Source organism: Chrysemys picta, chromosome 2 (assembly GCF_011386835.1).
Source record: "Chrysemys picta bellii isolate R12L10 chromosome 2, ASM1138683v2, whole genome shotgun sequence".
In the NCBI taxonomy this organism is placed as follows: domain Eukaryota; kingdom Metazoa; phylum Chordata; order Testudines; family Emydidae; genus Chrysemys; species Chrysemys picta.
The window spans coordinates 211,084,142-211,111,122 of NC_088792.1; the positions used below are offsets into that span (position 1 = coordinate 211,084,142).

The window sequence follows — 26,981 nt, forward strand, 5'->3', positions numbered from 1 at the left end:
GTGGATTGCTATGTCCAAAATACGATTTTTCTCTCTTTAAGTAAAATATGATATATTCTTTAAACCATAGGTTCTTAACCTGAGGATAACAGACAGGTGTCAGTGCCTTCCTTTATGGGCTAGATGGGAGAGGAGTCCTGAAACTCTTTTCTATTGTAACATAGAGCCATGGTATGGAAAATGTTGAGAAACACTGTTAATGTTTTTGCTGATTTATAGTTCATCTGTCAGTGATAATGCTAAGACCAATTCAAAAAATGTTGCTGAGATTCCTTTGTACATAGATGCATATGGGTCAAATTTTGCTTTCCCTTACTCTGTATATTTGCAGTAACTCCATAGTCTTCAATGGAGTTCTTGTGGATTTCAGCTGGCCTCATTGTCTCAGGAATGAACTCTGTGTGCGTGTGTGCCTATGTACACAGACACAGTCATCCCCAAAGTAAAAGGTCAGAACAGCATAGAATATATGAGGAGAAATGGTTTGTGGTGGATCTGAATCTCCAAGAAAAAGATTGAGCACAATGCAGTTTACTGGTTTTTTTTTAATTGCTATATTCAGAATATTACTGGAGCATTTGGCATCTCAAGAAATAAATTCTCATAAAAGTGAGGAATTTGCATCTTGCATGTTGGACTTGGATTTTTTTATTCTTGAGTACATTCCAGAAAATCACTGCATGGCAACCTGCTGTATGACAGGCCTCTCCAATGAGCGGAGAGCGTAGCCCTAAAGTACTCGGTGAAACTAATTGCTTCAGCAAATGTGATGCTCTCATCGAGCAATAGGGATCAGGTCCCTACTTGTCTTCAGATCAGGAAAACATTTTTCAGATTTTATTTTTCCATTATCACATCTTTCTTTACCTTATATGGGCTGTAAACAGACCAACAGCACCATGAAAATGGTTACGAAATCTCTCCAAGTAACCGTGTTGCAATACAGTAGTTATGTATTTACTTTCTATGGTATGAATCCCTTTAGTATGTGAGCACCTCACAAATATTAATGAATTAACCTCACATCACCTCTATAAACTATTACGGTCCCTATTTTATAAAAATTGGGAAACTGAGTCACAGATCTGAGTGACTTGTCCAAGATTACACAAGTCAGTGGCAGAACCACAAGCAGAAAAGCTCAGCAACTGAGATTCAGCTCTTGGTTTACACTATGATTTTGCTTTTATCCAGTTTTACAGCTAAATTTAATGTTAATTAGTATTCACACCTCCCCCAAACTAACCAAGAACCTTAAGCCAGTGGTATGATCTTTGGAAGTCGTGAGGTTTTTACAAGTTCTGCTAATAACGAAGGTTTTAAAATATTTAAACATTACTCAAAACTTGGCAAATCTTGTGAAGTGCTTTTACATTAGGCACTTTTTGTGAGTTGAATCTGTCCTGTATGACTAACCCTTTATGTGCTCAAATTAGCAAGGCTCTGTTGAGACTATTAATCAGCTGTCTGGTTACGTGTTGTGATTTAAAATCTCTTCTCTTAAATCTCTCTTCTCATAAATCTGACACTTTATATTAGTAGTTTGCAGTGTTGTAGTTGTGTTGGTCCCTGGGTATTAGAAAGACAATGTGGATGGACCAACTTTTGTTGGTAAGAGAGACAAGCTTTTGAGCTTACACAGAGCTCTGTGTAAAATAAGTGTCCAGTCTTGCAGTCTTTTTTCTCAGGCGAAGCTTCCATTGGAGATTTGCCTGGTTGATGACTGTAAGATTCACTTCACAAAAAATAATAATTGTCACATCTATAGCACCTTTCAAGTGAAGATTTTAAAGCATTTTTAAATAATTAAGCATCACAACTCCTCTGTGAAATGAGTAAGGGATATGCAGGAATCAATTCACTCACCATGGAAATGCAGCTAGCTCTGGTGTGGAGTGCAGCAGCTCTTTAAAAGCACAGATGAGTTCTATACATAACATTAGGACAGCAGTTGAAGAACAGTATTATATTCTCTTGAACCTGCAGGGGGATTTTCAGATTAACATAATGGGCTACATTGCTTTCTCACAGACCCACATGTAGAGGTTCCTGTGTAGCATTGGCTCGCTCTCTCTGTGGTTGGGATCCTCATGGAAAAGAGTTGGGGACTTTGGGGGCCTGGGAGCAGGGCTGTACATCACTGCCTCAACAGTACCACAGCAATTAGGCAGAAAAGATCATACAAACTTTCCCATCCCCTGCCTCTCACTGCGTAAGGGAAACTTGGTTCTGGGAGCATCAACTTGCAGAGGAAGTTATGGCAGTACATTTCCAAAGGAGCTGTGTTGCCTGGGAGTATGAGAAGAAACACCAGGGGCCCTAGAGTTGGCCTGGAGGCACTCCACAGCCCTCCACACTTGGCTCTTTCCTCTAAGGCAGTGATTCTCAACCTGTGGGCCACTTGTGGCCCAATCAGCACATAGCTGTGGCCCATGTGACATCCTCAGGGCCGTAACTAAGGCATGGCAGGAGGAGCACTGTCTCGGATGGGGTGCCTAAATGGGGCGGTGCAGGATCAGGCCCAGCATCAGCTCCCATGTAGGATTGGGCCCAGCGGAATCAGCCCCCCCATCTCCTGGCTGGATTGGGCCCAGCAGCATCGGCAGGAGGTTGACTGGTAAGTCTGTGACTCTGGTGTTCCTATCCTTGAGGTTTTTCTGTACTTCGCTTGAGCGTTCTGCTGGGATCACATCACAAAGTTTGATTGTACTACAGTAATATGCATTACCAATCATGAGCTCTAGTTTAACTTAGCATTATAATATAAATAAACAGGCTGACCTAACTAAAGATACTATCTGATAATGAACGGTCCATTTATTACTCCATAAGGATAGAGACTTAGACGTTGCAACGTTGAGTGTTATAAGCACCTAACTTTTAGGTGCCTAGAAAATCAAAGGAACAGCATAGTGATCCACAAAGCTGAGTTAGGCACCTAGGCTCCCCATACAATGTATGGGGATAGATAGGCACCGAAGAACGTGATCCACAAAAGCTACCATGCTAGGTGGCTCCCTGCCTATGCTAGCCCATGAGAGACAAAAGTATAAGTTCTGCTCCTTTCTCAGAGATAGGTGCCTAGCTCTGCTAATTATCCATGAACAGGAACCCCTCTCTTGGCTTAGGTGCCTACATAGTTTCTTTTGGAAATGAGTTAGGCACCTGTCCTGCTCCATGCAAAATGGCTGGTCATAGTGTCACCCACCTTCTAACTCTTAGCCAAGTCCTTAGAATTCTTACCCAGGAGTGGGAGATCCAGGATGGGGAGAAAGGATTGGAAGTGGTTAAACACTGGAATAAATTGCCTAGAGAGGTTGTGGAATCTCCATCTCTGGAGATATTTAAGAGTAGGTTAGATAAATGTCTATCAGGGATGGTCTAGACAGTATTTGGTCCTCCCATGAGGGCAGGGGACTGGACTCGATGACCTCTCGAGGACCCTTCCAGTCCTTGAATCTATGAAGTGAAGTCTCCCACCTGTCAGACTAGTGCTCTAACTGTTGAACTATGGGATATTGCGATGTGCGGCTCCTTCAGTCTCTCCTGTTGAAGCTGTTACACTGGATAAATAAATAAAGAGTGATTAAGCCAAAGAGAGAGAGAGAGAGAGACCCTGTAGTTCAGTGGGTAGGGCACCCAGCTGGAGAGTGGGAGACCCTGGGTCAAATGCCTCTGCTCCAATCATTCTTTCATTATTTATTTATCCACAGTGCAACAGCTTCAACAGGTAAGACTGATGGAGCCCCACATCAGAATAGCTCAGCAGTCAGAGCACTCTCCTGAGAGGTGGAAGGCCCCACTTCCAATCCTTTCTCCCCCTCTGCGAGGGAGAGGAGAATTGAAACTGGGGTCTCCCACATCCCAGATGAATACTCTAACCACTGCATAGGCACCGACTCTGTGGGTGCTCCAGCCCTAAACACCCACTAAAAAAAATTACTGGGTGCTTAGCACCCACTGGCAACCAGCTCCTCCCATCCCCCCCCCAGCGCCTTCTGTCCGCCAGTGGCCCCGCCAATCAACTCCTCTCCCTCCCTCCCAGCGCCTCTCACCCACCACAATCAGCTGTTCTGTGGAGTGCAGGAGGCACTGGGGGGAAGGGTAGGAGCGGGGATGGGGTATGCTCGGGGGAGGGGGCAGAACTGGGCAGGAAGAGGTGGGGTGGAGCGGGGTTGGGAGCTTGAGAGAAGGGGTGGGGTAGGGGTGGGCCTAGGGTGGAGCGGGGGCAGGAAGTGGTGGGGCAGGGGTGGGAAGAGGTGAGGTGGGGGCTTGGGAGAAGGGGTCGGTGCAGGCGGGGCCTGTGGCGGAATGGGGGGTTGAGCACCCCCGGGACCCAGAGGAAGCCGGCGCCTGTGAACCTGGACTAAAAGTTATAAGGTGGACGGTGGCACCACCTCCTCCTCTGGCTAGATTTTGAATCGAGTCCAATCTGGACAGTACCTTCTAAGCATGTCCACCGGATAAACTCCATGGGCAAGTTAGGTGGTTGAACGCCTGTCTTTCTTCCCCTGGTTTGTGAATCACTCTTGGGCCTAGGTGAGAGATAGGCATCCAGATGCCTAAAGCAAGTCAGCAGGGCACGTGCCCAGAGGCAGAAACTTAGGCACCTAGGGAATTTTTATTTTCAAAAACTTAAGTGCCAAGTGAGTTTAGGCGCATACAGGGTTCAGTGGGAATTTTGTGCATCTCAATGTGGGACTTAGGCATCTAAATATGGGTTTAGGCATCCAAGTGACTGCATGGATTCCACACTAAGACTATAAATATCAGATACTGCACTGAATTACCACTTATAAATCAATGTAAATATACCCTCTCTTACTCATATACTATCTTTGAAGATGGAGCTGGTTTTATTTTTTCTAAATGCAATAAAACTTTAATTATAAAACCTCATTAACTGTTCTAATATTTCATTACTGTTCTTTTTCTCATGGTTGCATAAATCTGTCTGCTGGCACTGGCATTAAATGTGTATGTTGGAAGATATGAGATTGTTCTCATGTAAAATATACAGAAAGACATTTTTGAATACATGCATCATGACGATCACACACTTCTTGAAATCTTGACCTCCTTCTGCTTTCATGTCCTTGCTCTCTTCTGTTCTCCTCCTAACTATCAGGTGGCTCCTCCAGCATCCTTTTTGGAAGGACTTCCTTTACTTTGACTCTCTGTATGGGTTGTACTGAGCCCTGTCATTCATACCCTCTTGATCTGCATTTGATCTCATTCACTCACATGGCTTTAATTACCATCTTTAAGATGATGACTCATAGCTATACCTCTAGTCTCCACTCCTGCTTTCTCTCCAGTCCAATCCTACATCTCAACATGTCTCACTGACATCTCCTCCTGAATATCTCACTGTCATCTTAAAATGAACATGGTCAAAATGGAACCCCTGATCTTTCCTGCCAAACCTCCTCCTCCCCCCGGCTTTCTGTCAGTGTTGACAAGGCTGCCATTCTCCCTGTCCCTCCAGATTTGAGCCCTCATAAAAGGATTTGTTTTAGCTCCTGCCTGTGGGCTCAGTCCCACAAATCCTTACTCATATGAATAGCTTCGCTGTTCTGTGAAGAAATAGTCAATACGTAAGAATTATTATGTACATTGAGTTTGGTCTCAGTCCAGTTTCCAGTGGAAAAGTGCCTATATGAAAAAACTACATAGTTATAATAGTCACTAAATGGCACAATTGTCAGCTGTCTCGACAGGAAGACCAAGGACTGAATGGGCCTGGATATTGAACTACCCTTTCACCTCTGGAAGTGTTTCTTCCGGAACACGGAGAAGGTTCATTGGCCAAAAAGTATGGGGAACCTTACACTACTGGTGGGATACGATCCCTGTTCAGTGAACAAAGGATTGGGATCTCTAGTGCTGTCAGTCAGGCACATTTCACAAACACTGAATACATACAATGAAATAAAAAAAGACATTATTGTGCTGTAGTTCTTTGCAGGAGTAAGGAGCTGTCATTTACAATCACTGACTTCATTATCTACACCATTACCTGAAAGGGGCTGTAAACCCAAAGCAATTTGTGAGGCAGCTGCTTCTACTTGTGGATCTCTGTATTGGTCTAGCATGAGTGGCTAGTATTAAAATGACATGAACGTTGAAAGCATATTAAGTCTTGTAAATGTAAACACAAGTGGATACTTGAATCCTAATGGGAAGAATTATCTCTTCTTGTGGTTTTGGCAGATGGAACTTGGGTTTTAGAATTCATCACTTCTGGGTAAGCAAATGTGGTAAGAAACCTGGTTCAGCTTGCCCAGGGTTGGGTTTTTTGTACTGTAGTTTCAGCGGCAAAATTTGTGGCTTCGGATTTGGCAAATACTAATTTCCAGCAGTAGTAGTTACCACTTTAGATAATTGTGGTGGCTCTTAGGTCTTGCTGAGATGTTAACAAAGAATGATGGAAATAACCTTGTTTCTATCTCTGAAGAAACCAGATGTTTAATTTTTATCAATATCACAGGATTTGGCAACAGTAACCAAAATGCATGGGATCATAAATTGACTAATTTAAAAGAATAGGCTCATTTTAGAGTGATTCCTGGGTAGTGGTGGAGGTCCTAATTCAGCAAAGCACTTACACATATGCTTAAAGGTAATCATGTGCCTAACACCCATTCAAATCAACGGGACTAGGATGTGCTGAAAGTTAAATACATACTTAAGTGCTTTGCTGAATTAGGACTTCAATTCTTGTTGGTTATTGAGGGCACTCAGCACCTCCCAAAAGGCGCTCATCATTTTTCAGGATTGGGCCCTTATCTGGGTAGGCTACTATATGTGTAGAAAGTCTTCATACTCTTTCCCCTCTCTCACATTCTCTAGGCAACAAATAAAATTAGATCATGTGTCTGCTGGTAAGGAGTTTAGGCTATGCTTTGTAGTCAGTATTTGTAGGATTGGGCCATTAATTTGTATGAGCAGGGTAAGTATCCTGTTGTACATTATGCAAAAAGACAATGCTAAGCACAATAGTCATCACTCAACAAATAATAACAAATCGCTGAAAAGATTACAAGAACAATTGCAGTTAGATTGACAAATTAGCCAGGTTTAGGTCCTCATACATACATAGTATATTTATATATACATAGTATATTTTTCTTCTCAATTATATTGTATGAATTGTATATATTATGTTACATAAATTTACTCTGTTGGATTCTCATCTTGATAACTGGAAATTAGACATCTAACATCAGCATGCCTGGTTTGAAATTAGCTTTATTCCTGCTATTATGTAGACAGCATACCAGGCTCCCACAGTTTTTATTCCTATTGAAAGATAAATTAGTGTTTAAAACTACTTTTAAAAGAAACTAGTGTCTGAACTAGGTTAAAAGAAAACACTTGTTAAACCTTTCTTTCAGGTGCTGTACACAGGCAAAATGCTCATTTGGTTTATACCACATTTTTGTTACATAATAGTTTATCATCAGCATCAAATGATCAAAGCATTTGATTTAGGCTTGGTCTACACTAAACCCCCAAATCGAACTAAGGTACGCAACTTCAGCTACGTGAATAACGTAGCTGAAGTTCGAAGTACCTTAGTTCGAACTTACCTCGGTCCACACGCGGCAGGCAGGCTCCCCCGTCGACTCCGCGGTACTTCTCTCGTCTAGCTGGAGTACCGCAGTCGACGGCGAGCACTTCCTGGTTCGACTTATCGCGTCCAGACAAGACGCGATAAGTCGAACCCAGAACTTCGATTGCCAGCCGCCAAATTAGCGGCTGGGTGTAGACATACCCTTAGTTTTCTATTAAGGGAGAAAGGGCAAGGAGATGTATGCTGCAATTTTTTGGTGAATTTAAAGTATAAGATACTGAAGCAACATATGGTAAATAAGGTCCCAGTTGTGCATACACACACATACTTAACGCTATGAACTTGAGAAGTCCCAATAACTTCATTAGGACTGTTCACATGTATAAAGTAAGCACGGAAGTAAGTTTTGCTGAATTGGAACCTAAGCTTGTTTTGTGCCTGACTTTTTATTATGAGTGGCTTACAGCTCCATAGATAACAAAGAGTAGCATGTATCTGACTCACATTCAGTTCTGAGCTTCCAGACAGAGGACTGCAATTTTGTGAGTAAACTATGTGACTGAAAGAGCAAATGTCTAGTTAGGTGCCTCAGTAAGCAATTTATGCATGTTGTCACCTGATTTACATATGTAGCTGCAGTAATTGCACATAAAAATGCACAATTGTGTGTGCACTTCAGGCCTTCCTTTCTGCCAGTGTGTTTCAATGTGCAAGTGGATCTTGGGAGAGCCTCTACTGAAGTTTTAAAGAAAAAAAAAGATGAAGTCAGAAATCTTATGAGAAGTCAAACGGCCACAGAAAACTTTTAAAAATTGATAGTATTAGGATAAAGTAAGCATTTGGTAAAAAAAAACAAAAAACGATTCATTGTGATTCCTACCCAACTAGAGTTATAACTTGTCAAAGATTCTTGAATTCACCTTTAAGAGACTTTTTTAACCCTTGCTGAAATCTTTCTGTATTTGTAGTGTAAAGTTGGAAACTTCTAACTATGAAGTATCGCTACCATTTCTGAATGAAGAAACTTTGTTCTTGTTTGTGATATGAATGTTTTTGCGTTGTCTGGATATCTGCCAGCATTTCAAAGCTGCCATCTGCATGTACATGTCAAGTTTGAAGGAGGTTTACAGGGAAAGGTCGTATTGTATCTTCCAAGATGACAACTGGTCCCTTTTCCAGTTCCACCTATTCCTTGTGAATCCATCAAACTGGAATCTTGTTTATTTGATTGCAATAGGATTGACCATGAGAAAGCTTAATCTGAATCTTCTTCTCTCTTGTCCTCATTCTCACATTGTCCTCTGCACTTAGTTCAAAATGCTGTTGCTAAAGTCAATTCTTTCACCTGTTGCTCTGACCACATCACCTCCCTGTTTGAATCCCTCCACTGGCTCCTTTTTTCCCTGAGCTTCTAGAGCAAATTTCCTGATCTCACTTTCAAGCATATCCCAGTCTATCCCAGCCTACCTCTCTGCTCTTATCTCCTTCAACATACTTCTTCTTCCCTGACTCCTCCTCTTCGTAAACCACATTTTCCTTGATACTAGGGTTGACAGACATCTGGTTTTCAGCCGGAATGCCTGGTTGAAAAGGGACCCTGGCAGCTCCGGTCAGCACCACTGACTGGGCCATTAAAAGTCCGGTTGGGGGCACAGGCAGGCTCCCTACTCGACTCTGCTTGGCATCTTCCTCTGGCTCCTAGGTGGAGGGTCAGCCATGGGGACTCTGCGTGCTGTCCCCATCCCCAGGGACAGTTCAGCAGCTTCCATTAGCCAGGAACCCTGGCCAATGGGAGCTGAGGGGGCGGTGCCTGCAGGCACAGGCAGCACACACAGAGCCACGTGGTTGTGCCTCCGCCTAGGAGTCAAAGGGAGATGTTGCTGCTTCTCAGGAGCTGTCTGAGGTAAGCTCTGCCCAGTGCGCCCCAAAACCCTGAGCCCCCTCCTGCATTCTGAACCCCTTGGCCCAGCCTGGAGCCCCCTCCTTAACTCCAAACCCTGGCCCCACCCTAGAGCCTGCACCCCCAGCCGGAGCCCTCGTCCCCTCCTCCATCCCAACCCTCTGCTCCAGCCTGGTGAAAATGAGCAAGTGAGCGAGGGTGGGGGGGAATGAGCGATGGAGAGAGGAGGGGATGGAATAAGTGGGGGCAGGGCCTCTGAAAAGGGGCAGGGCAGGGGGCATGGCAAGGGTGTTCGGTTTTCTGCAAATAGAAAGTTGGCAAGCCTATTCGGACCCAAACCCCTGCCCTAGCCCAGAACCCCCTCCTGCATCCCAAATTCAGCACCCCCAGATTTTGCGCGCGGCATCCCAGCCGCCAGCCCCACACACCTGCTGCCCAGGGTCCCGGCTGCTGGCCCCTGCCGCCGGGGGTCCCAGTCGCCAGCCCCACTGCTGCCCTGGGGCTCTGCTGCCGGCCCAGAGTCCCGCTTGGCCACCGGCCTCGGGTCCTGCTCGACCGTGGGTCCCGCCAGCCCTGCACCCGGGGGCTCCGCTGCTGGTCTGGGGTCCCACTTGGCTGCTGGCCCCGGGCTCCCGGCCGCCCACCTGCATACGGAGTCCCCCTCGCCGGCCCAGGGTCCCACCTGGCCAGCAGGGCTCCAGGGGCTCTTCTGCAGGCCCCAGGGTCCTGTCTGCCGGCTCTGCATGCGGGGTCCTGGCTGCTGGGCCATGCCCGAGGCTCCACACCCACCCCTATCTTTGGCCCCAGTCTCCACTGCTTTACCACGGTCCACTTCCCCCCCTTCTGGAGCCACGGTTCTGCTCCTGGCCCCAGCTCTAGGCGGCGGTGAGGGGTGCAGACAGAGGTAAGAGGGATGCAGCTCAGCACCCCTACTCCAAAACCTGTTCCACTGCCACTGCCCCCTCTTGCACCCCAACCTCCTGCCCTAGCCTGGAGCCGCCTCCTGTACCCCAAACCCCTCATCCCCTGCCCCACCCCAATGCCCACACCCCCAGCCGGAGCCCTCACCCCTCTGGCACCCCAGCCCCCTACCCCAGCCCAGAGCCTTCTCCTGTACCCCAACCCCTCATCTGTGGCCCCACCCCTTAGCCCGCACCCCCAGCCAGAGCTGTCACCCCCTCTCTCATCTCAATTCCCCTGCCCCAGCCTCATGAAAATGAGCAAGTGAGCGAGGATGGGGGAGAGCAAGCAATGGAGGGAGGGGGGATGGAGTGAGCGGGGGGCAGGGCCTCGGAGAAGGGGCAGGACATGGGGTGGGGCAAGGGTGTTTTGGTTTTCTGCAAATAGTTGGCAACCCTACTTGATACCCCTTTCTTACCTTTTCCCATTCTGGGTCTATTACCATGGGAACCCCTGTGCATGGAACTCACTCTCAAAGTCCTAGTCTTGCCACTACTGATCTTTAGAACGTGAAGATTTTGAATGATTAAAGGCTTTTTCATATATTTTATTTAGAGTTTATCAGTAATAAAATAAAGCTTTGCATTTATCCAGTGGCTTGAATCATTCAGATTTTTAATCCATTCCCTATCATTTCATTTAAATCCCTCCCTAGAAACTCATTTCTATAGGATTTGCCTATATTCAGATATTAATTAGAACCTCCAGATGGGTTCTTACTACTGTCAGTTGAATTGTCTCATTAGACTGACCTCACACTTGGTAAGGCAACTCACATCTTTTCATGTATTTATACCTGCTCCTGTATTTTCCACTGCATGCATCTGATGAAGTGGGTTCTAGCCCACAAAAGCTTATGCCCAAATAAATTTGTTAGTTTCTAAGGTGCCCACAAGGACTTCTCGTTGGTTTTGCTGATACAGACTAACACGGCTACCACTCTGAAACCTGATCATATCACTGTAATCCTTGTCCTCCCATATTGATTTGGACACATTTCTTGTCTTAAATAGAAAGAAGCTCAAACTATTTATTGAGTAATGAATGTGTGAGGTTACTGACAAACATGCATCCTTTTTTCAAGCATACTTTTCTAGAGCAGATAGCTTATGGATATCAGAAATGATTTTAGCTAGATCGTTTGACCACTTTAATGCAACTTTTTGTGTGTGTGGTTTCAGAACAAACCACGAGACATGGAAGTGATATGAAGCATTTTAATGTGGAGCTTTCCAACCAGTAGATGCTGAAAGATTAGAAGTTCATTCCATCTATGGTGATCTTAAATTATCTCTCTTTGGCAGCATGTCTTAATAGATACAGAGAAATTATACAGTGGCATGTTTTCACCTGCTATGTGTTTGGATTTTGTGCAGATGTTCTGTTACTTCAAAGGCAGCACATAATATCTGGAAAAGTGACATAAAATATAGAAGCTTTGAGGGGGAAAATCACTTAAAATGTAGCTTCTATTTTAATCATGTTCTGTCTCTTGATTTATTAAAAAAATTCAATGTTTCTTTGGATCCTATAATCTTTCGAGTTTTCTTTCTGAAGCTGAAACTGATAAAGTTTCATACCAAAAGTTATCAGGAAAAGGGTCATTGTTGATAAGTTTCTGAGCAGTCCTGATTGGATTTTTTTTTCTTGTAGTGACAGAAATTTGTCTTACAAAGAAGCAAAAGAAATAATTTTTGGAACTTGAAGGAAAGTTGTTTACATAAGAAGATCATACTGATAGAGAATGACAGACTGTTTAAGGAAAGCTGTACTGATTAGGTATTTTATCTTATGGCCTGATCCTTCTTCTATTGAAGTCAATGGGATCAGGACCTTAGATAGTTCAATGTTTGCTAAAAATATATAATTAAATTGAACTTTCAAAATTGTTTTTAGTTGCTGTTTTAGGCCTCACTTCAGCAAGGCACTGAAGCATGGGTCCAGTGCTTAATTTGTAATGAAATAGGTGCTGGGGCTCAAGTAATTAGGTGCTGGAGCTATTGCAATTGTATTACTTTCCTAACTGATGCAGCAAGGCCCAGGTGCTGCGGGGGCTATGAACTGCCCAACCTAGAGACGCTGTGGCTGAGCCCTGGCAAGCACTGGCATCAATTAAGCACTGCATGGGTCTAGCTTAATCATGTCAATAGTCCTGTTGACATCAAGATAGATGCATGCTTACCTCCCATGCTGAGTTCAGGCCTTTGTATTTCATTATGAATGTCACTGCTGTGTCTCACTTACAGCTGCCATTGTACTGTTACTTTCCCAGGAGAAGGTGGAGGCTGATGGTGTAGTCTGAGGAACAGCAAACACAACTCATTGTTTGAATTTATGAGAAAAGCAAAAGGCACTTAAACTGTGTAATTTGTATTGAAAAGTAATCCAACTCATTTTTACAATAATTTTATTTAACAGCGGTGTATTTAAAAAAATAAATAAATAAAAGACATTACCATATGGCATCTTTTGAAAATCTCTTGCTTTTTCTTAGGGCATTCAAATGCTGAGCTTCATTTTCTGTGTGTCATGCTATTGTCAAGGTAGTGGCTTCCTCTTTATTCATTATTCTTTCAGTTGTATGTAAGATCCAATTCTCCATTGTTCTGCACCTTGTGTGGTAGGTTACACCTGTTCAAAGTGGTTACAATAAGTTACCATTTTGGCTTGGTAGCATTTTACACCTCTCACTTGCTCACTCTGCACTAGTATAGAGAGCACTTGGTTGCAGGGCCGGCCTTAGGCCAATTCCACCAATTCCCCCGAATCGGGCCCCGCGCCTAAGAGGGCCCCGCGCCGAGTGGCAGGGCTGCCCAGAGTGGGGGGCAAGTGGCAGAGAATCCCTTCCCTGGCTAGAGGCGCCTTTTTAATTTTTACTCACCCAATGGCGCTCTGTGTCTTTGGCGGCGGGTCCTTCAGTGCCACCGAAGACCCGGAGCGAGTGAAGGACCCGCCGCCAAAGACTAGGAGCGCGGCCCGGTGAGTACAAGCCCCATGTGATTTTTTTATGGTTTTTTTTTTTTAAGTCAACCCTGACGGGGCCCCGTCAAAACTATTTGAATCGGGCCCTGCACTTCCTAAAGCCGGCCCTGCTTGGTTGTGCACTTGTTTGCAAAGTTGGTTGCAAAGCTTCATTTACATATGTGACAGTGGAGTTTTTCTTAAAGTAGTGTGGAAAGATATGTACAGTCTTCTTGATAGTAGCATTTAAATGGTGTTTTCCTTTAAAAGATGTCTCAGGCCTTAATCTTCTGTTTGTAGTTTTTTACTGACAAATATCATGTCCATAGTCAGGGCCGGCGCAACCCATTAGGTGACCTAGGCGGTTGCCTATGGTGCTAACATTTGGGGGGGTGGCGACCGCGGCGGCTGGAGCTTCGGCCGCCTATGTCGGGGCGGCATTTCGGGGGAAGGACCTTCTGCCGCCTCTGTCAGGGGTGACATTTTGGGGGCGGGACCTTCCGCCGCCTCTGTCGGGGGCGACATTTCGGGGGCGGGACCTTCTGCCGCCTAGGGAGGCAAAAAAGCTGGCGGCACTCCTGTCCATAGTATGAAGTACTTTGTATTTTAATTTAACCTTTGGAATAAATGAAGACATCTCCAGGATGCACCTCAAATTTAGTCTGTTGTCTACTGTAAAGTCTTGATGTTTGAAGTTTCATGTCATTTGGCTTTCCCAGGAATTGCTTCATTTCCTCCAAAGTGCTTACAGTTAGGTTTCTCTCTCTCTCTCTTTTTTTTTTTTTTTTTAAGTCTTCTGTGGTCTAACACACTACATGTGTTTATAAAGATGCAGGAGGCGCCTTGAGGTCTGGGGAGGAGACTAGGCTCTATTAGGAGCTCTTCAAACTGTCTTTGGTCTCAGAGTAAGTGGAATGTCATTCACATGACTGCTCCCTATGTTCCTTGATACACACATGGCTGTGGGAAGACTTGCTTCCGCAAGTTGTAAGGTTTACCAGGCACAAATTATCCAGATGTGTCAGTGCAGTGAGAGAGCTGGACAGTCCCTTCATCATCAAGTGGAGCTAGAGAGAGCTACAAAGTAAATGTGAGATGCTGTTTTGACATTGCTTTTTATGGATTTCATTGTGACTTTGCTTGACTGCATCATGATGATGTTGAGTGTCAGTGACAAATATTGCAATGGGATAATCAAGAATGGGGCACTGTGATTATTTTGTGGCTCTATTCATTGATTAATTGAATCTCCAGCCTTTCACTGTTGAATTCTGTTACTCTAACACATCCATATAGTTAAGCATATGCTATACTGAGCTACTTTGATACAGAAAAGATGGCATTTAGCATAATCACACTGCAGCTTTTTCAGTGTGTTGGGCCATAGTGCCAAGTGGTATAGCTCCACTGAACTCACCAGCTGAGAATCTGCCCTGTTTTTGAGGGCACTGAACTGGAAAACAATTTACTTTCTTGCTGTTGTACAAAGACAAGTTGTTAATTAATGTTAGTTCTATGTACTTGATTTTACACAACTTATCAAGGTCTGATGTTTACTTCCAGCATTACTTATGTTAATGTGTATATATATATTTTGTTACCAGCTCTTCCATGTTGCTTACATCCTTATCAAGTTTGCAAATTCTCCTCGCCCAGATCTCTGGGTGTTAGAAAGATCAGGGGACTTTGGAAGAACCTATGCACCTTGGCAATATTTTGCTCGTGAGTATTAATTCTTGCATCCCTGCAGTTTTATAGGAGAGAGGCTTTAATCATTTGTAGAATTTAGAAACAAAAATCAACCTAGTGGTTTCCCTGAATAAAGTATGGTAACGTGAGATGTGTTTGGAAGGGGTCTGGCATAACTGTTAACTAGTTATTTTCAGTGAAGCCCCATTCTTAGCATTCATCAGCAAAATGAACATGACATGGTTTGAAACTTTAGAATCTTTTTGATTAAATTAGCCCAGAGACATACACTCAAACAGGTTTTGTTGCCAGTAATTTGTCTTCCAAAGAGCCATAAGAGGAACTGCTTTATATAGTAGTCCTCTCTACTGAGAGAAGTCTTTGATGAGGTAAATTTTCAAAGCAAGGCAAACTGATTTAATCTGACAACTTTCATTTAAACTGGTAGAGAACACATTATTAAAACCCAATATAGTACTGCAAAAAGGTAAGACTGTCCTTGGGATTTTTTCTTTTATCTTGTTCATGTCTTTTAATAGTGCCTTTCATCCCCCACCCCTCCCAGGTTTCCAGTCTTCTTTATAAACCTAAACTAGTATACATGTACAAGCACCCTACAATGCAGCCATTTTTGTAGTGATATGGGGAAGTTGTTTCAGTGCATTGCCAAACACTAAGAACAGTTTAGGACAGAAAGTGAAGAAGAATGTGTTCATTTGCTTTTAATATTTTTCATTTTTCTATAGTAATATTTCTATTTTCATACAGAGATGTAATTTGATTCAGGGAGATAATCTATTAGAAAGCATGAGGATAGTTCTTTATGGATTTATGTTAGCACAATAATGCATGTTTCAATATGTAAAAAAATTGATTTCTTACTTTACTAGATTCTAAAGCAGACTGTTTGGAACATTTTGGAAAAAAAGTTAGTGCTCATATTAGGAGGGATGATGATGTTATTTGCACTACAGAGTATTCTCGGATTGTGCCTCTTGAAAATGGTGAGGTAAGTGCTTTTCAGAAGACTGGGAAATTTAATTTTTCACATTGGAAATAAACAGTGTTACACAGTGGTTGCTTATTAGTATGTTATTATGAATTATTTGCTATTTCAATAAAACTTGAACTTTTAAGCCAATTTTCAAACTTAGGTGCCTATGTAAATCCATCAGGTATGTAAATCCATATTCAGGCATTTGAGACAATGTCCTAATATTTATAGACGTGCTGAACATTCACAACTCCCATTGAGAAGTGAGTGCTCAGAACCTCTGAAATTAGGCCATTTGTTTAGCTTCATGAATATAATTTAGGAGCCTTACTTTGGGCATCCAAGTATGAAAATTTTGGCTTTGTTTTCCGAGTAGTTACAATGACTGCAATGGGTCTAATTGTGTGAGAATTGCTGATGGAAGTAAAGGTTGCAGAATCAGACCTCTAAATTTCAATGAGCAGTAACTCTATTTTAAAAAAAGAATAATGCTGTAAATGTATCGTATAATATAAGTGTGTCTGTAAAAGCTTACACAGGTCATACTGCTCTGGCTTAGCAAGATGCTTCTTACCACTAGGAAATATGATTTATAGTCCCTTTATCTGAATGTTTATTAGTGGTTGCATTTATCATTCTTTCCAACATAAACTGTTATTGGAGATAGGCCTGTGTCAGATCAAAATCCAAACTTCCTCATTATTCAGGGTTGTTAGAATTGGATGTTATGTGACATGCCACTACAAAGAGAGGCTTGTGATGAAGCTTGTATCCAGATCCAAACTTCTTGAAAGCTTTGGGGATTTGGATCCAGTGTTCCAGTTTTGATTTATAATAGTCTATGAACATTTCTGCAGAGTGGTCCAAAAACTTACAGAAAGATTAGCATTTTCTATTAAATTCTATGGATTTTTTGATTAATTTCTTTAGAATCCTGTTGCATCATCCCCTATTAAATGGTGTATGACTTTTTTTAAAGGAGTTGTGTTGTAGTTGGAAGCTTCAGTGATCCAATCTTATGTACTTACAGTTTATAGTACCCATTTGGAAACATATATCTGAAATCTGTTCAGTTATAAACAAATAAATAGCTTTTGCTCAGTTGTACACACTCTGATTTGTTAATTTAGGGTTCATTTATGATTTCTGGGCTGCTGGCATCAATTTCTTTTTCATAATAAGCATTGAAGCATTTGTTTTGAATTATTATATAAACTGCTCCCGCAGGGAGGGAAATTCTAAAGTGACATCATCTACTCACTTTCAAAAGTACATGAACATACTCTCGGGCACTGTAGCTATTAACTGAAATTTATTCCAGGATTTTTTGTGCCTTAATCCAAAAATTAATGCATGTTGGTAAAAGGGCAATATCCTGAAGTTCTTACTTAGGTAAAACTCCTATGGACATCATTGGCTGCTCGTAATGTATTAGGATTGACTTACTGTTGTTGGTTTCTGTAAAATTGCATGTATCTTTTCAGAACTTTCTGACATAATCCATTCAAGACACATGAAGCCATTCTTATATGGATGTGTAACATGAGTAAATTGTGCCTGAAGTGAATGGGAATTTTTTCAATATTCAGGTTTTGCTCTGAATAATTTTCATAGAACCCGTGATTGCTGGAGCATCCTGCTAAATCAGAGCAGAACGGCCTGTATTAGCGTTTACAGATACTTATAGTATATACTTAAAGCATTTAAATTTTGTTTTAAATAGAAGAGTTACTTCTCACTGAAATTTAGAGGCCTGAGTCTGTAACCTTACTCCCATGAATATTAGACATGGTTAGAAACAAGAAATCTGCAAATTTTTGGATGCTTATATTATCGAAACCTGTGGCTCCCCACTGCTAATGTTAACTGTTTATGTTTTGACAAAAAGATCTTTGCTCTTTTATTAGATTGTGGTATCCTTGGTAAATGGTCGTCCAGGAGCAAAAAACTTTACTCACTCTCCCATACTGAGGGAATTTACCAAGGCAACAAACATCCGCTTGCATTTTCTCAGAACCAATACCCTTCTTGGACACTTGATAGCCAAAGCTCAACGGGACCCCACTGTAACCCGCAGAGTAAGTAGCTTTTTTCACAAATGGATGTTTAATAGTTGCCCTTCATTCCATTACAGTGAATGGAATGACACGAACATCTTTAGTTTGCAAAACAACAAAAAATGGGTATGGTCTTGATGATCCCCTCCAGCTCCACTTGCAGAGGGAAGCTAGTTGGGACAGATCAGAGTTGTGTGGTTTGTGTAGAGGGGAGTGAGGTGCTCTCTCAGGGCACCCAGAACTGTAATCCACTGTGTTATGTCTCTGCGTTAGCAAAAGAGCTTTGCTGGAGCTTAAACTGTGTGACAGCTCCCTGCCATGCCAGTCTTTTGGCCTTGCCAGCAAACCCCTTGAGTCTGTCAGTCTAAACCTTGCCTTGTAGGTAACATCCAGTAAACCCCAGTTCCCGAGTTCCCCAGAGACATCTTTCTGCAGTGCCCAGTCGCTCTCAGTGGACACTCACAGAAATTAACCAAATTCCCTGTCTTCAAAGAGACAGAATATACAACTGCCTGTTAGTTCAGCTGGGGATGCATGTCTTAACTTTAATATAACAGCACTGAGATGGTTTATATTAAAAACTAAGAATAAGTTTATTAACCAAGAGAGATTTATGTGATACTGAGCAAGAGAAAAAGAGACAGGTATGCTTGCAAACAAAAGAAAAACTCTTTCTAGTGCCAGAAATTGAATTCCAGCAAGCGATATCTTTGTCTAAAACAGTTTCTCACTTACATCACATGACCAGCAACTCCAGCTTTTCAGGAGGATCCTCCTTTCACCTAATCAGAAGGTCCTATTCCCTTTATCCCCTAAGAGATGGATAACGAAATGTCTTATGAAAGATGGTCACAGCCAATTTTGCTGGAAAGCGCTGCAAGGATTTTGGATGAGCAATATTCTACAAGACATGAGTGTATCTAGTTAATTAAGTCAAATCTCTAGAATGCATGGTATGATTTTATTTCATATGTAACCATTTGTTTCCAATACTTCTGCTTGCTATTATTTGAATCTCTTTGTTAAATGAACTTAATTTCACTATAAACATATCTAAGTGCTGTGTGTTAGCAAAGCTGTGATCCAAGGTGAAACTGGTAAGCTGGGGTGTACTGCTTCTTTGGAAGCAGCCAATCTGTGAATACTGTGACTGTCCAGTGGACCAGGGGCTGGAGGCCAAAGGGAGATGCTTGGATTGAGGGTTGGGGTGTGCCAATTGCTAGCTTGTAGGGTGTCAGGGAGTCCTGCAAGGTCTAGGGGGAAGTGTTTGTATTGCCCATGGCTGGTGGAGTTGGGGAGCTGACCCATGGCAGGCACAGACAAGGTTTCCTCACACTAAGAGAAGATGGTAGCAAAGTGTGTCTGAATCCTGGGTACCCCTGGGAAATTCCACAGCTTAGAAGTCCCCTGCCCATTCTGTGGGGAAATAAGAGAGGGGCAGATGCTCTGATGGAATAATCCATAAGAATCTCTATGCATTGGAATTTGTAGAGTTTCTTGACCCAGTGTGGTTATTTACCTATCAGTTATACTGCAACAGAACCCAAAGGCTCCAGTCAATGCCATTTGGCTAGGGACTGTACAAATATGTATGGTCTCCTCAACAACAACAACAAACTTATCCATTCCAGTTGCTTGGCAGCATACATTATGTAAGGTTGTAAAACTTAAGTGCAGCTGTAGGATTTTATTTAAGATATTACTTACAGGCTAAAATAAATGGAGTACTTGTTATGCCGCTTGCCAAACACCATAACTTCAGCCTAATGTAATCAAATAGTCTAATTTGAGGGATATATAAGGTAATGTGTTTCATTAACTTGCTGACAGGGAACATGTCAAGACTTTCCATATCAGATGCCCTTGAAAACTAGCAGTAGTTCAGCATTCTAGCAGAGAGCCATTGTGCTAAATCTATTGTATAAACCAAACCAAACCAAACCAGCCCATCCCCTTCCCTCTGTACAAACAACTGCCATACTTCCTCAATTTATGCATTGACTTCATGCGGTTGGAAATTATCTTCAGCACAAGCAATGTGGTATCTGAATTCTGACAATTTGGGTATAATACTGTTAATCCAGTGTAATGCCACAAAATAGGAAGAAACCAGAGATTGAGTTACAAGTAATCATTATGGAGCTAACATATGATGAGATACTGCCAGAGAAAGGGTCAGGGACCATTTTTAATTTTGACCAAGACACTGAAAGCACGGGGAGGGTGTGTGTGAAGAAGAAGAATAAACCACACTTGATGTGAATGTGTGCATCCAAATAGAACTAGTCCAGGAAAAAAAATATGGACTGGATTCTCTGGTCTACTAAGGCCAATTTATTGCACCTATCTGGCACAAAGTAGCCTGCAAGCAGCCAGCCAACGAAGGAGTCCCCCTATGCAGGGAGCTCTCTGCCAGCCATCTCCCCTCCCCTGGCATAAGGAGAGGGAGAGGACATCTCCGAGTGAGGTGGGCTAGAGGAGAGGACACAGTGGAGGAGAGCTCAGCTGTGCCTGGCATAAAGTAGAGCTGCCTCTTTAATGTGCACTGGGGCCAGCCAGCTGAGGATCAGGGAGCTGCAACAGGCTCCCTGCAGCCTTCCCTTGCCACTGAGCAGAGTGGAGAATCTGCTCTTAAGTTTCTTAAATGTACACAGAAGTTACTATAAATAGTGGTATTTACAGTGAGTCAGTCCAAATGACTAAATCATTATCTGCCACTGCCTGGATGACTGCAGGGAGTGGTGATGAGATATGAAGCTTTTCAACTCTAGGTCACTAGTTCAAATCTAGGTCACATCAGTCATAATTGCAAGCGAGCAGGTGGGCTCAGTTCAGTTCCTAGAGTTCCCTTCGCACGATCCTAGCTCACCATCACAACTGGCACCGTTGTTGGCAGTTACATAGCAGAGAGGTCATCAACTTATTAGGAACAGAGATTGAACTATTACTTCCAGGGGCTGTGCTTCTAGAATCGGCCAAGGCACTTTATAAGGACAGCATGGGGAACGGTGAAATACCACTGTCTGTGTGGTATCTGTTCAGTGGGTAACACTGACCTATAAATGGCTTTCATTAATGAATCTGGGCCTGATCCTGCAACATGGATGCCAGTAGGTGTTTGGCTGTTGACTTCAGGAAAGCTGGATCAGGTCCTTTATGGATATGTTTGTTTAATATTCTGATAAGCAAGATTTAATGTGATAAGAAAATCATTACTATGTTACTGTGGCTGCCATTCTACAGGCAAAGGAAAGATGTACACATACCTCTTGATTTGTTTTACAGTATTACTACAGCATAAAGGACATCAGTATAGGTGGACGATGTGTTTGCAATGGTCATGCAGAAGTCTGTAATGCAAAAAGTGCTGAAAACCTGTATCAGTAAGTAAATTGAGCAGCACGCTCATTTCACAAACTATAAACCAATACACAGGTATTTTCAAATTACGATTTTTAATGATAAAATAAGGATGTCTTATAGTTTTCTTTATAATGCTTTTAAAGTGAGAGCTTGGTAAGGCATATATGAAGATATGCTGAGAGGTATTCTGTGTTGATTAAGTTTAACAATAAAAGAGTGTGCATTAGGTCTTTTTAAAATTAAAATGAGGGTTTGCCAGACACTTTGTGTTAAACTGGTATTTCCCAAAAGGTGTGTCTCCACCTACCTATGGATTGTGGAAAAATCCTAGATCTAAAGTCATGGGGCCCTAAGCAAACATACTCCTGGGCTGCTGTGGAGGGCAGGCCCAGGGTGTGGGAAGTAGTGGAGAGTGAACCCAGCCTGTATTTATCCTGCAGCAGCAGTTCCTGTTCCATGGGGCTGGGCCCGGTTCCATGCTCCACGCGTTGAGATTTGGTGCGTGGGGTTGCAGTGCCACTCAGGTTTTGCGCAGTTGCCCCTCCATCATGACGGAGGGGTGACCAGGCCAAACCTGAATGGCACTGTGACCTCGTGCACCAAGTCACAACACAAGAGGAGAGAGTTGGGCCCAGCCCCATGAGACAGGAGCCACCACTGTGTGGGGAGTGGAAGGTGGGCTCACTCACCAGCCCCCTCATCCCTTTCTTCTCCCTCCGCCCCCCACCCTACCCTCTGGCTCGGGATTAAGAGGGAGAGATTGTGCTAGGACAGAAGGTGTATATATGTAAATGATGGGTCACAAAAAAAATAATACAAAATGCAGTTGGACATAGGAACGTAACCTCAGTTGTTGGGTCACCTTAGTAAAAAGTTAGGGAACTGCTGTGTTAAACTCACCTCTTTTGGATACTGAGACCCTGCTGTGAGATCACCAATTTATTTCACATAAGCCATCAAACAGCCACATATAATACTTAGTCCTGCCATGAGGCAGGGGACCAGACTAGATGATCTCTCTAGGTCCCTTCCAGTCCTACGATTCTATAATGGGCTAGCTTCTCAGCGGAGTTACTCCAGCTTTACAGCAGAATAACTGAGATCAGATTCGGACATCAGGACTTTTGATCATTATGTTGAAAGATCCCAACAAGAAAGTAAATGCACTAGATTCTATTACTAATCCCCTTGGCCATCTATGTGATACCTTTTCTGACTAGAATTGGTGACTGTAGTAATATCAAGGAAAAACACAACCTTCTGTAGCAAGGAAAAAACAAATTATATATATAAATTATGTGTAGATACCACTAAGTATTCCATAAGTGTCTTCATTATTGTCACAGACTTTGAAGTAAGTGCTTACAGAACTGAGCCCTTAGATAGGCACTTTGATGAAGTCAAAATAAATACAAATTTTTTCCTTTTGGAGGATGACTGTTAATTTTTATACTTTGGGTTACTTCTGATGATCAAATAGTCCTTAGTTTGCATTATTTTTATGAATAAGATGATGTTATGATCTTAGATATATGAACGGTGCACTGTACTCACCGCTGGGTGGCACCCTCTTCTGGCAATTCTGGGGATTAGCTCTGCCCAGTTCAGCGCTCCCTTTCTTCTCTTCCATCATTGCAGCTCTCCTCCTGCAGTACGGCTTCTTCATGACTTGGCCCTCCAGCCAGGTCATACTGATTTCCCTTCTAGGGGAGTCTTTCAAAGTCTCTCTGCTCAAGCAGCATCAGGCAGTCCTCATACTTGCAGCCCTGACTATGCTACTCTGACAGTGACGCAAGTAGTTTTCCTGTTCACTGCCCCGAGCAGTACCAGGAACCCTGGCCAGCCCTCAATTCTGGGTTCTAGTCCAGGGCCCTATAGTGAGTAGTTAAGGTCCGGGTCTTCAGCAACTCTACTGCTCTCTTCCCTGGACTAGTATCAGGGGGTAGCCGTGTTAGTCTGTATCTACAAAAACAACAAGGAGTCTGGTAGCACCTTAAAGACTAACAGATTTATTTGGGCATAAGCTTTCGTGGGTAAAAACCTCACTTCTTCAGATGCATAGAGTGAAAGTTACAGATGCAGGCATTATATACTGACACATGGAGAGAAGGGAGTTACTTCGCAAGTGGAGAACCAGTGTTGACAGGGCCAATTCAATCAGGGTGGATGTAGTCCACTCCCAATAATGGATGAGGAGGTGTCAATTCCAGGAGAGGAAAAGCTGCTTCTGGAATGGGCCAGCCACTCCCAGTCCCTATTCAAGCCCAGATTAATGGTGTTAAATTTGCAAATGAATTTTAGTTCTGCTGTTTCTCTTTGAAGTCTGTTTCTGAAGTTTTTTTGTTCAATGACAGTGACTTTTAAATCTGTAATAGAATGACCAGGGAGATTGAAGTGTTCACTTACCGGCTTATGTATGTTACCATTCCTGATGTCCGATTTGTGTCCATTTATTCTTTTGTGGAGGGACTGTCCGGTTTGCCAATGTACATGGCAGAGGGGCACTGCTGGCACATGATGGGATATATCACATTAGTGGATGTGCAGGTGAATGAGCCCTTGATGGTGTGGCTGATGTGGTTGGGCCCTCTGATGGTGTTGCCAGAGTAGATATAGGGACAGAGTAGGCAACGAGGTTTGCTACAGGGATTGGTTCCTGGGTTGGTGTTTCTGTGGTGTGTAGTTGCTGGTGAGTATTTGCTTCAGGTTGGCAGGCCAGTCCTCGCTTACAGACAACCCCCCAACCTGAAGCAAATACTCACCAGCAACTACACACCTGGACTACTTCCTCCCGTGCTTCTTTAAGCTTCTCCTTCACCAACCTTCCTAGCCAGACCCCTCTTTCTTAGGCCTACTAGGTAAACCTTTCTTGTGGGTTTCTGTCTCCCCTTCCTTCTCCCTTACCTCAGGGATAGAAACTGCAGCTTCCTTCCTGCCACTTCTGATGCCAGCCTCCTAGTGTTATAGAAACCCCATCTGTTCCTTCACAGGTGATCTTCTTTCTAATTAGTACCCTCCAGCAGCTTACATTTCCCCTGTTTGCAGTTTAATTGACTGATTGGGCTCACCTGGCCTAATTAAACTCTTTCAGAGCTGGTGTGGGAAGGTCACCTCATCATAGAGCTCTGGTCAAGTGTAGGTAGTCTCTTGGTCTATCTAAGGCCATGATCAAGTGTTTTGATGTTTTTGGTCTTGAGATGAAAACCTTGTCTTTGCTTCTGGGACCTTGAAGTGAAAAAATTCTCTGTTATAAAGCTCTAATAATTTTTTTTAAACAAAACATAATGAAAAATTGAGTCCAAAGTGTAACAGTAACAAACATTTTGATATAGTGTAGGACAGCAAGCTTGAGCCTTGGATCAAGAGTTAAAATAAGATATATTTGCAACTATGGCATATTATCCTGGTTTAATACCTGCTCAGGATAAGGTTTCTTAAGCCAGTGTTTATTTAATCCAATGACAAATGACCTCTATAAATCATTTGTGCTAAAAAGCTCAAAACACTGTGAGTGAGATAATTTATTGTGAGGAATGCTAGGATGGTTGTGAAAGGGTTTAGTGTTACGTGTTGACCTCTTTACACTTGGTCTTGCCATTTTCATGTTAGAAGTAAATTTTGGATTGTGGTAAAATAAGAAAAATATATATAGTTTTAAATCCTATTTCAATTAAACGAGAATTTTTTCAATATCCAGGTTTCAGTGTGAATGTCAGCATAACACTTGTGGGGAAACCTGTGATCGCTGCTGCCCTGGATATAATCAGAAACAATGGCAAACTGCAACTGCCAGCAACGCAAATGAGTGTGAATGTGAGTAGCATGAAAAGATGCTAGTTTAAAGGTGACAATTCATACAGATTTTGATGTACAAATAGGAGGTACCTCCAGCATGTATGTGTTCATGCAAAATGTTGGCTGCCTGCAAAGCCCCCAGCAGAACAGAGATTGCAGGTACCTGGCACTGCCTCAAACCTTCCCATTCTTTCACACACACCCTTCAGCTGGATTGCCCAGAATCTTGCACCCTGGAGGAATATGGCTGAATCAATTTACATATGTATTAGCATTTATCTAAATTGTGCCCAGCCCGGGCTCTGAATCCAACCCCTAGATTTTGAGCACTGGTTATATAGGGTTGGTTAGAGGAGAAGGAAACTTCCATAGAACTACCTCGCCTGGTACTATAAGCCTAATTTTGATACCCCTACGTTCATTTAGTGGAACATTGAAATATTCATAACAGTGCATTTAGATCCTTGCTCCTTTTATATTTAGTGAGGAAACAATATATTGAGTTGGAAGGCGAATCAGAGTTATTTACTGTACCTGGCTTTGTGACATAGCCCAGTTGAAAAATCCTTCTAGTAAACCAGGTACTTTAGAAGGAAAACCCTCTTTTGGGGAAGAGGTGTGCTTTCTTATGTTAAGAGTGCCAACACACAATCTAGTCTCTTCAAAAGATTCCTGGATCTTCAATCTGCTCACTCAAAACAAAACTACATAGATGGGAGTGAAGAGTTGTTCTCTTCAGAGCAACACGAGTCACTCTTTCTAGTAACCTGGTCTCTTGACATATGCCTCTGGTAAATGGATGCAGATATTCTGTCTTCTTTTCCTTGAGCTCCTGTGGGCGAGCTCCTTTGCAGCCTAGCTTCCCTCATTTCAGACAAACATTTCATTCTTTTGTTAAGAAAACTGGGACATAGGGAACCACAACCACTAGGGCCCTTTTCTGGGTCTTGAAGAGGCTGTACTGCCTACCATAGACTCTGTAAAAAGCAACAGAGGGTCCTGTGGCACCTTTGAGACTAACAGAAGTACTGGGAGCATAAGCTTTCGTGGGTAAGAACCTCACTTCTTCAGATGCAAGAGTCCATAGACTCTGTGTAACCACATGGCATGAAAACTGTAGCTATGGTGATTATAGCATTTGCTCTCTTTGTGTCTTCCCCTCTTTTGAACACACACAGGATTCTTTTCTCCCATATCATCTTGGCAGGCCAAAAGGCAGATGTTGTGACTTCAAGTTGTAACCCTGCTAGAGTGTCAAGTAGATGTATATTTATATCATTGAAGAAGTGAGGAATAATTTTTTTTAATTTAAAATAAATTATTTTAATCAAAGTTCAGAAGTGATCTGCCAAAAATGTGATAGTAAAAATAATAGACAAAAAAAAGTAGAAGCAGTAGATAGAAACTAGGCATGTTGTGACTTGGTTAATGAATAAATTATAATTCATAAGGTTCTGAGCCAAAAATGTTTAACATTTATTGCCACCTGAAAAAGGGATCCTTTTAGCCTGAAAGTGTGTGTGTGTTTTAAGTTATTCACTGAGGATAGTACTCACCAGCTGCAGACACCCTTCATTTACAGCCTGTGGGTCAGGAGATTAGAGCAACCTTGCAAGTCTTCACAAAATCTCTGTATCCCTTTCTCCTACTGAAAAATCAGTGGGTCCCTGAGAGACTGGGAGATCT

The 26,981-nt window shown here is 42.8% G+C and overlaps 1 protein-coding gene across 2 annotated transcripts in view; it reads left to right on the forward strand.

Moving 5' to 3' along the window:
- The window catches only part of LAMA3 (laminin subunit alpha 3), a 190,852-nt gene that overhangs the window by 24,951 nt on the left and 138,920 nt on the right, over positions 1-26,981 (forward strand). For both annotated transcript variants that reach the window (XM_065585346.1, XM_042854847.2), the window contains exons 3-7: positions 15,002-15,119; positions 15,977-16,095; positions 17,988-18,158; positions 21,423-21,520; positions 25,198-25,313. In XM_065585346.1, coding sequence (XP_065441418.1) covers positions 15,002-15,119; positions 15,977-16,095; positions 17,988-18,158; positions 21,423-21,520; positions 25,198-25,313 — 622 coding nt within the window. The remainder of the gene's footprint in view (positions 1-15,001; positions 15,120-15,976; positions 16,096-17,987; positions 18,159-21,422; positions 21,521-25,197; positions 25,314-26,981) is intronic.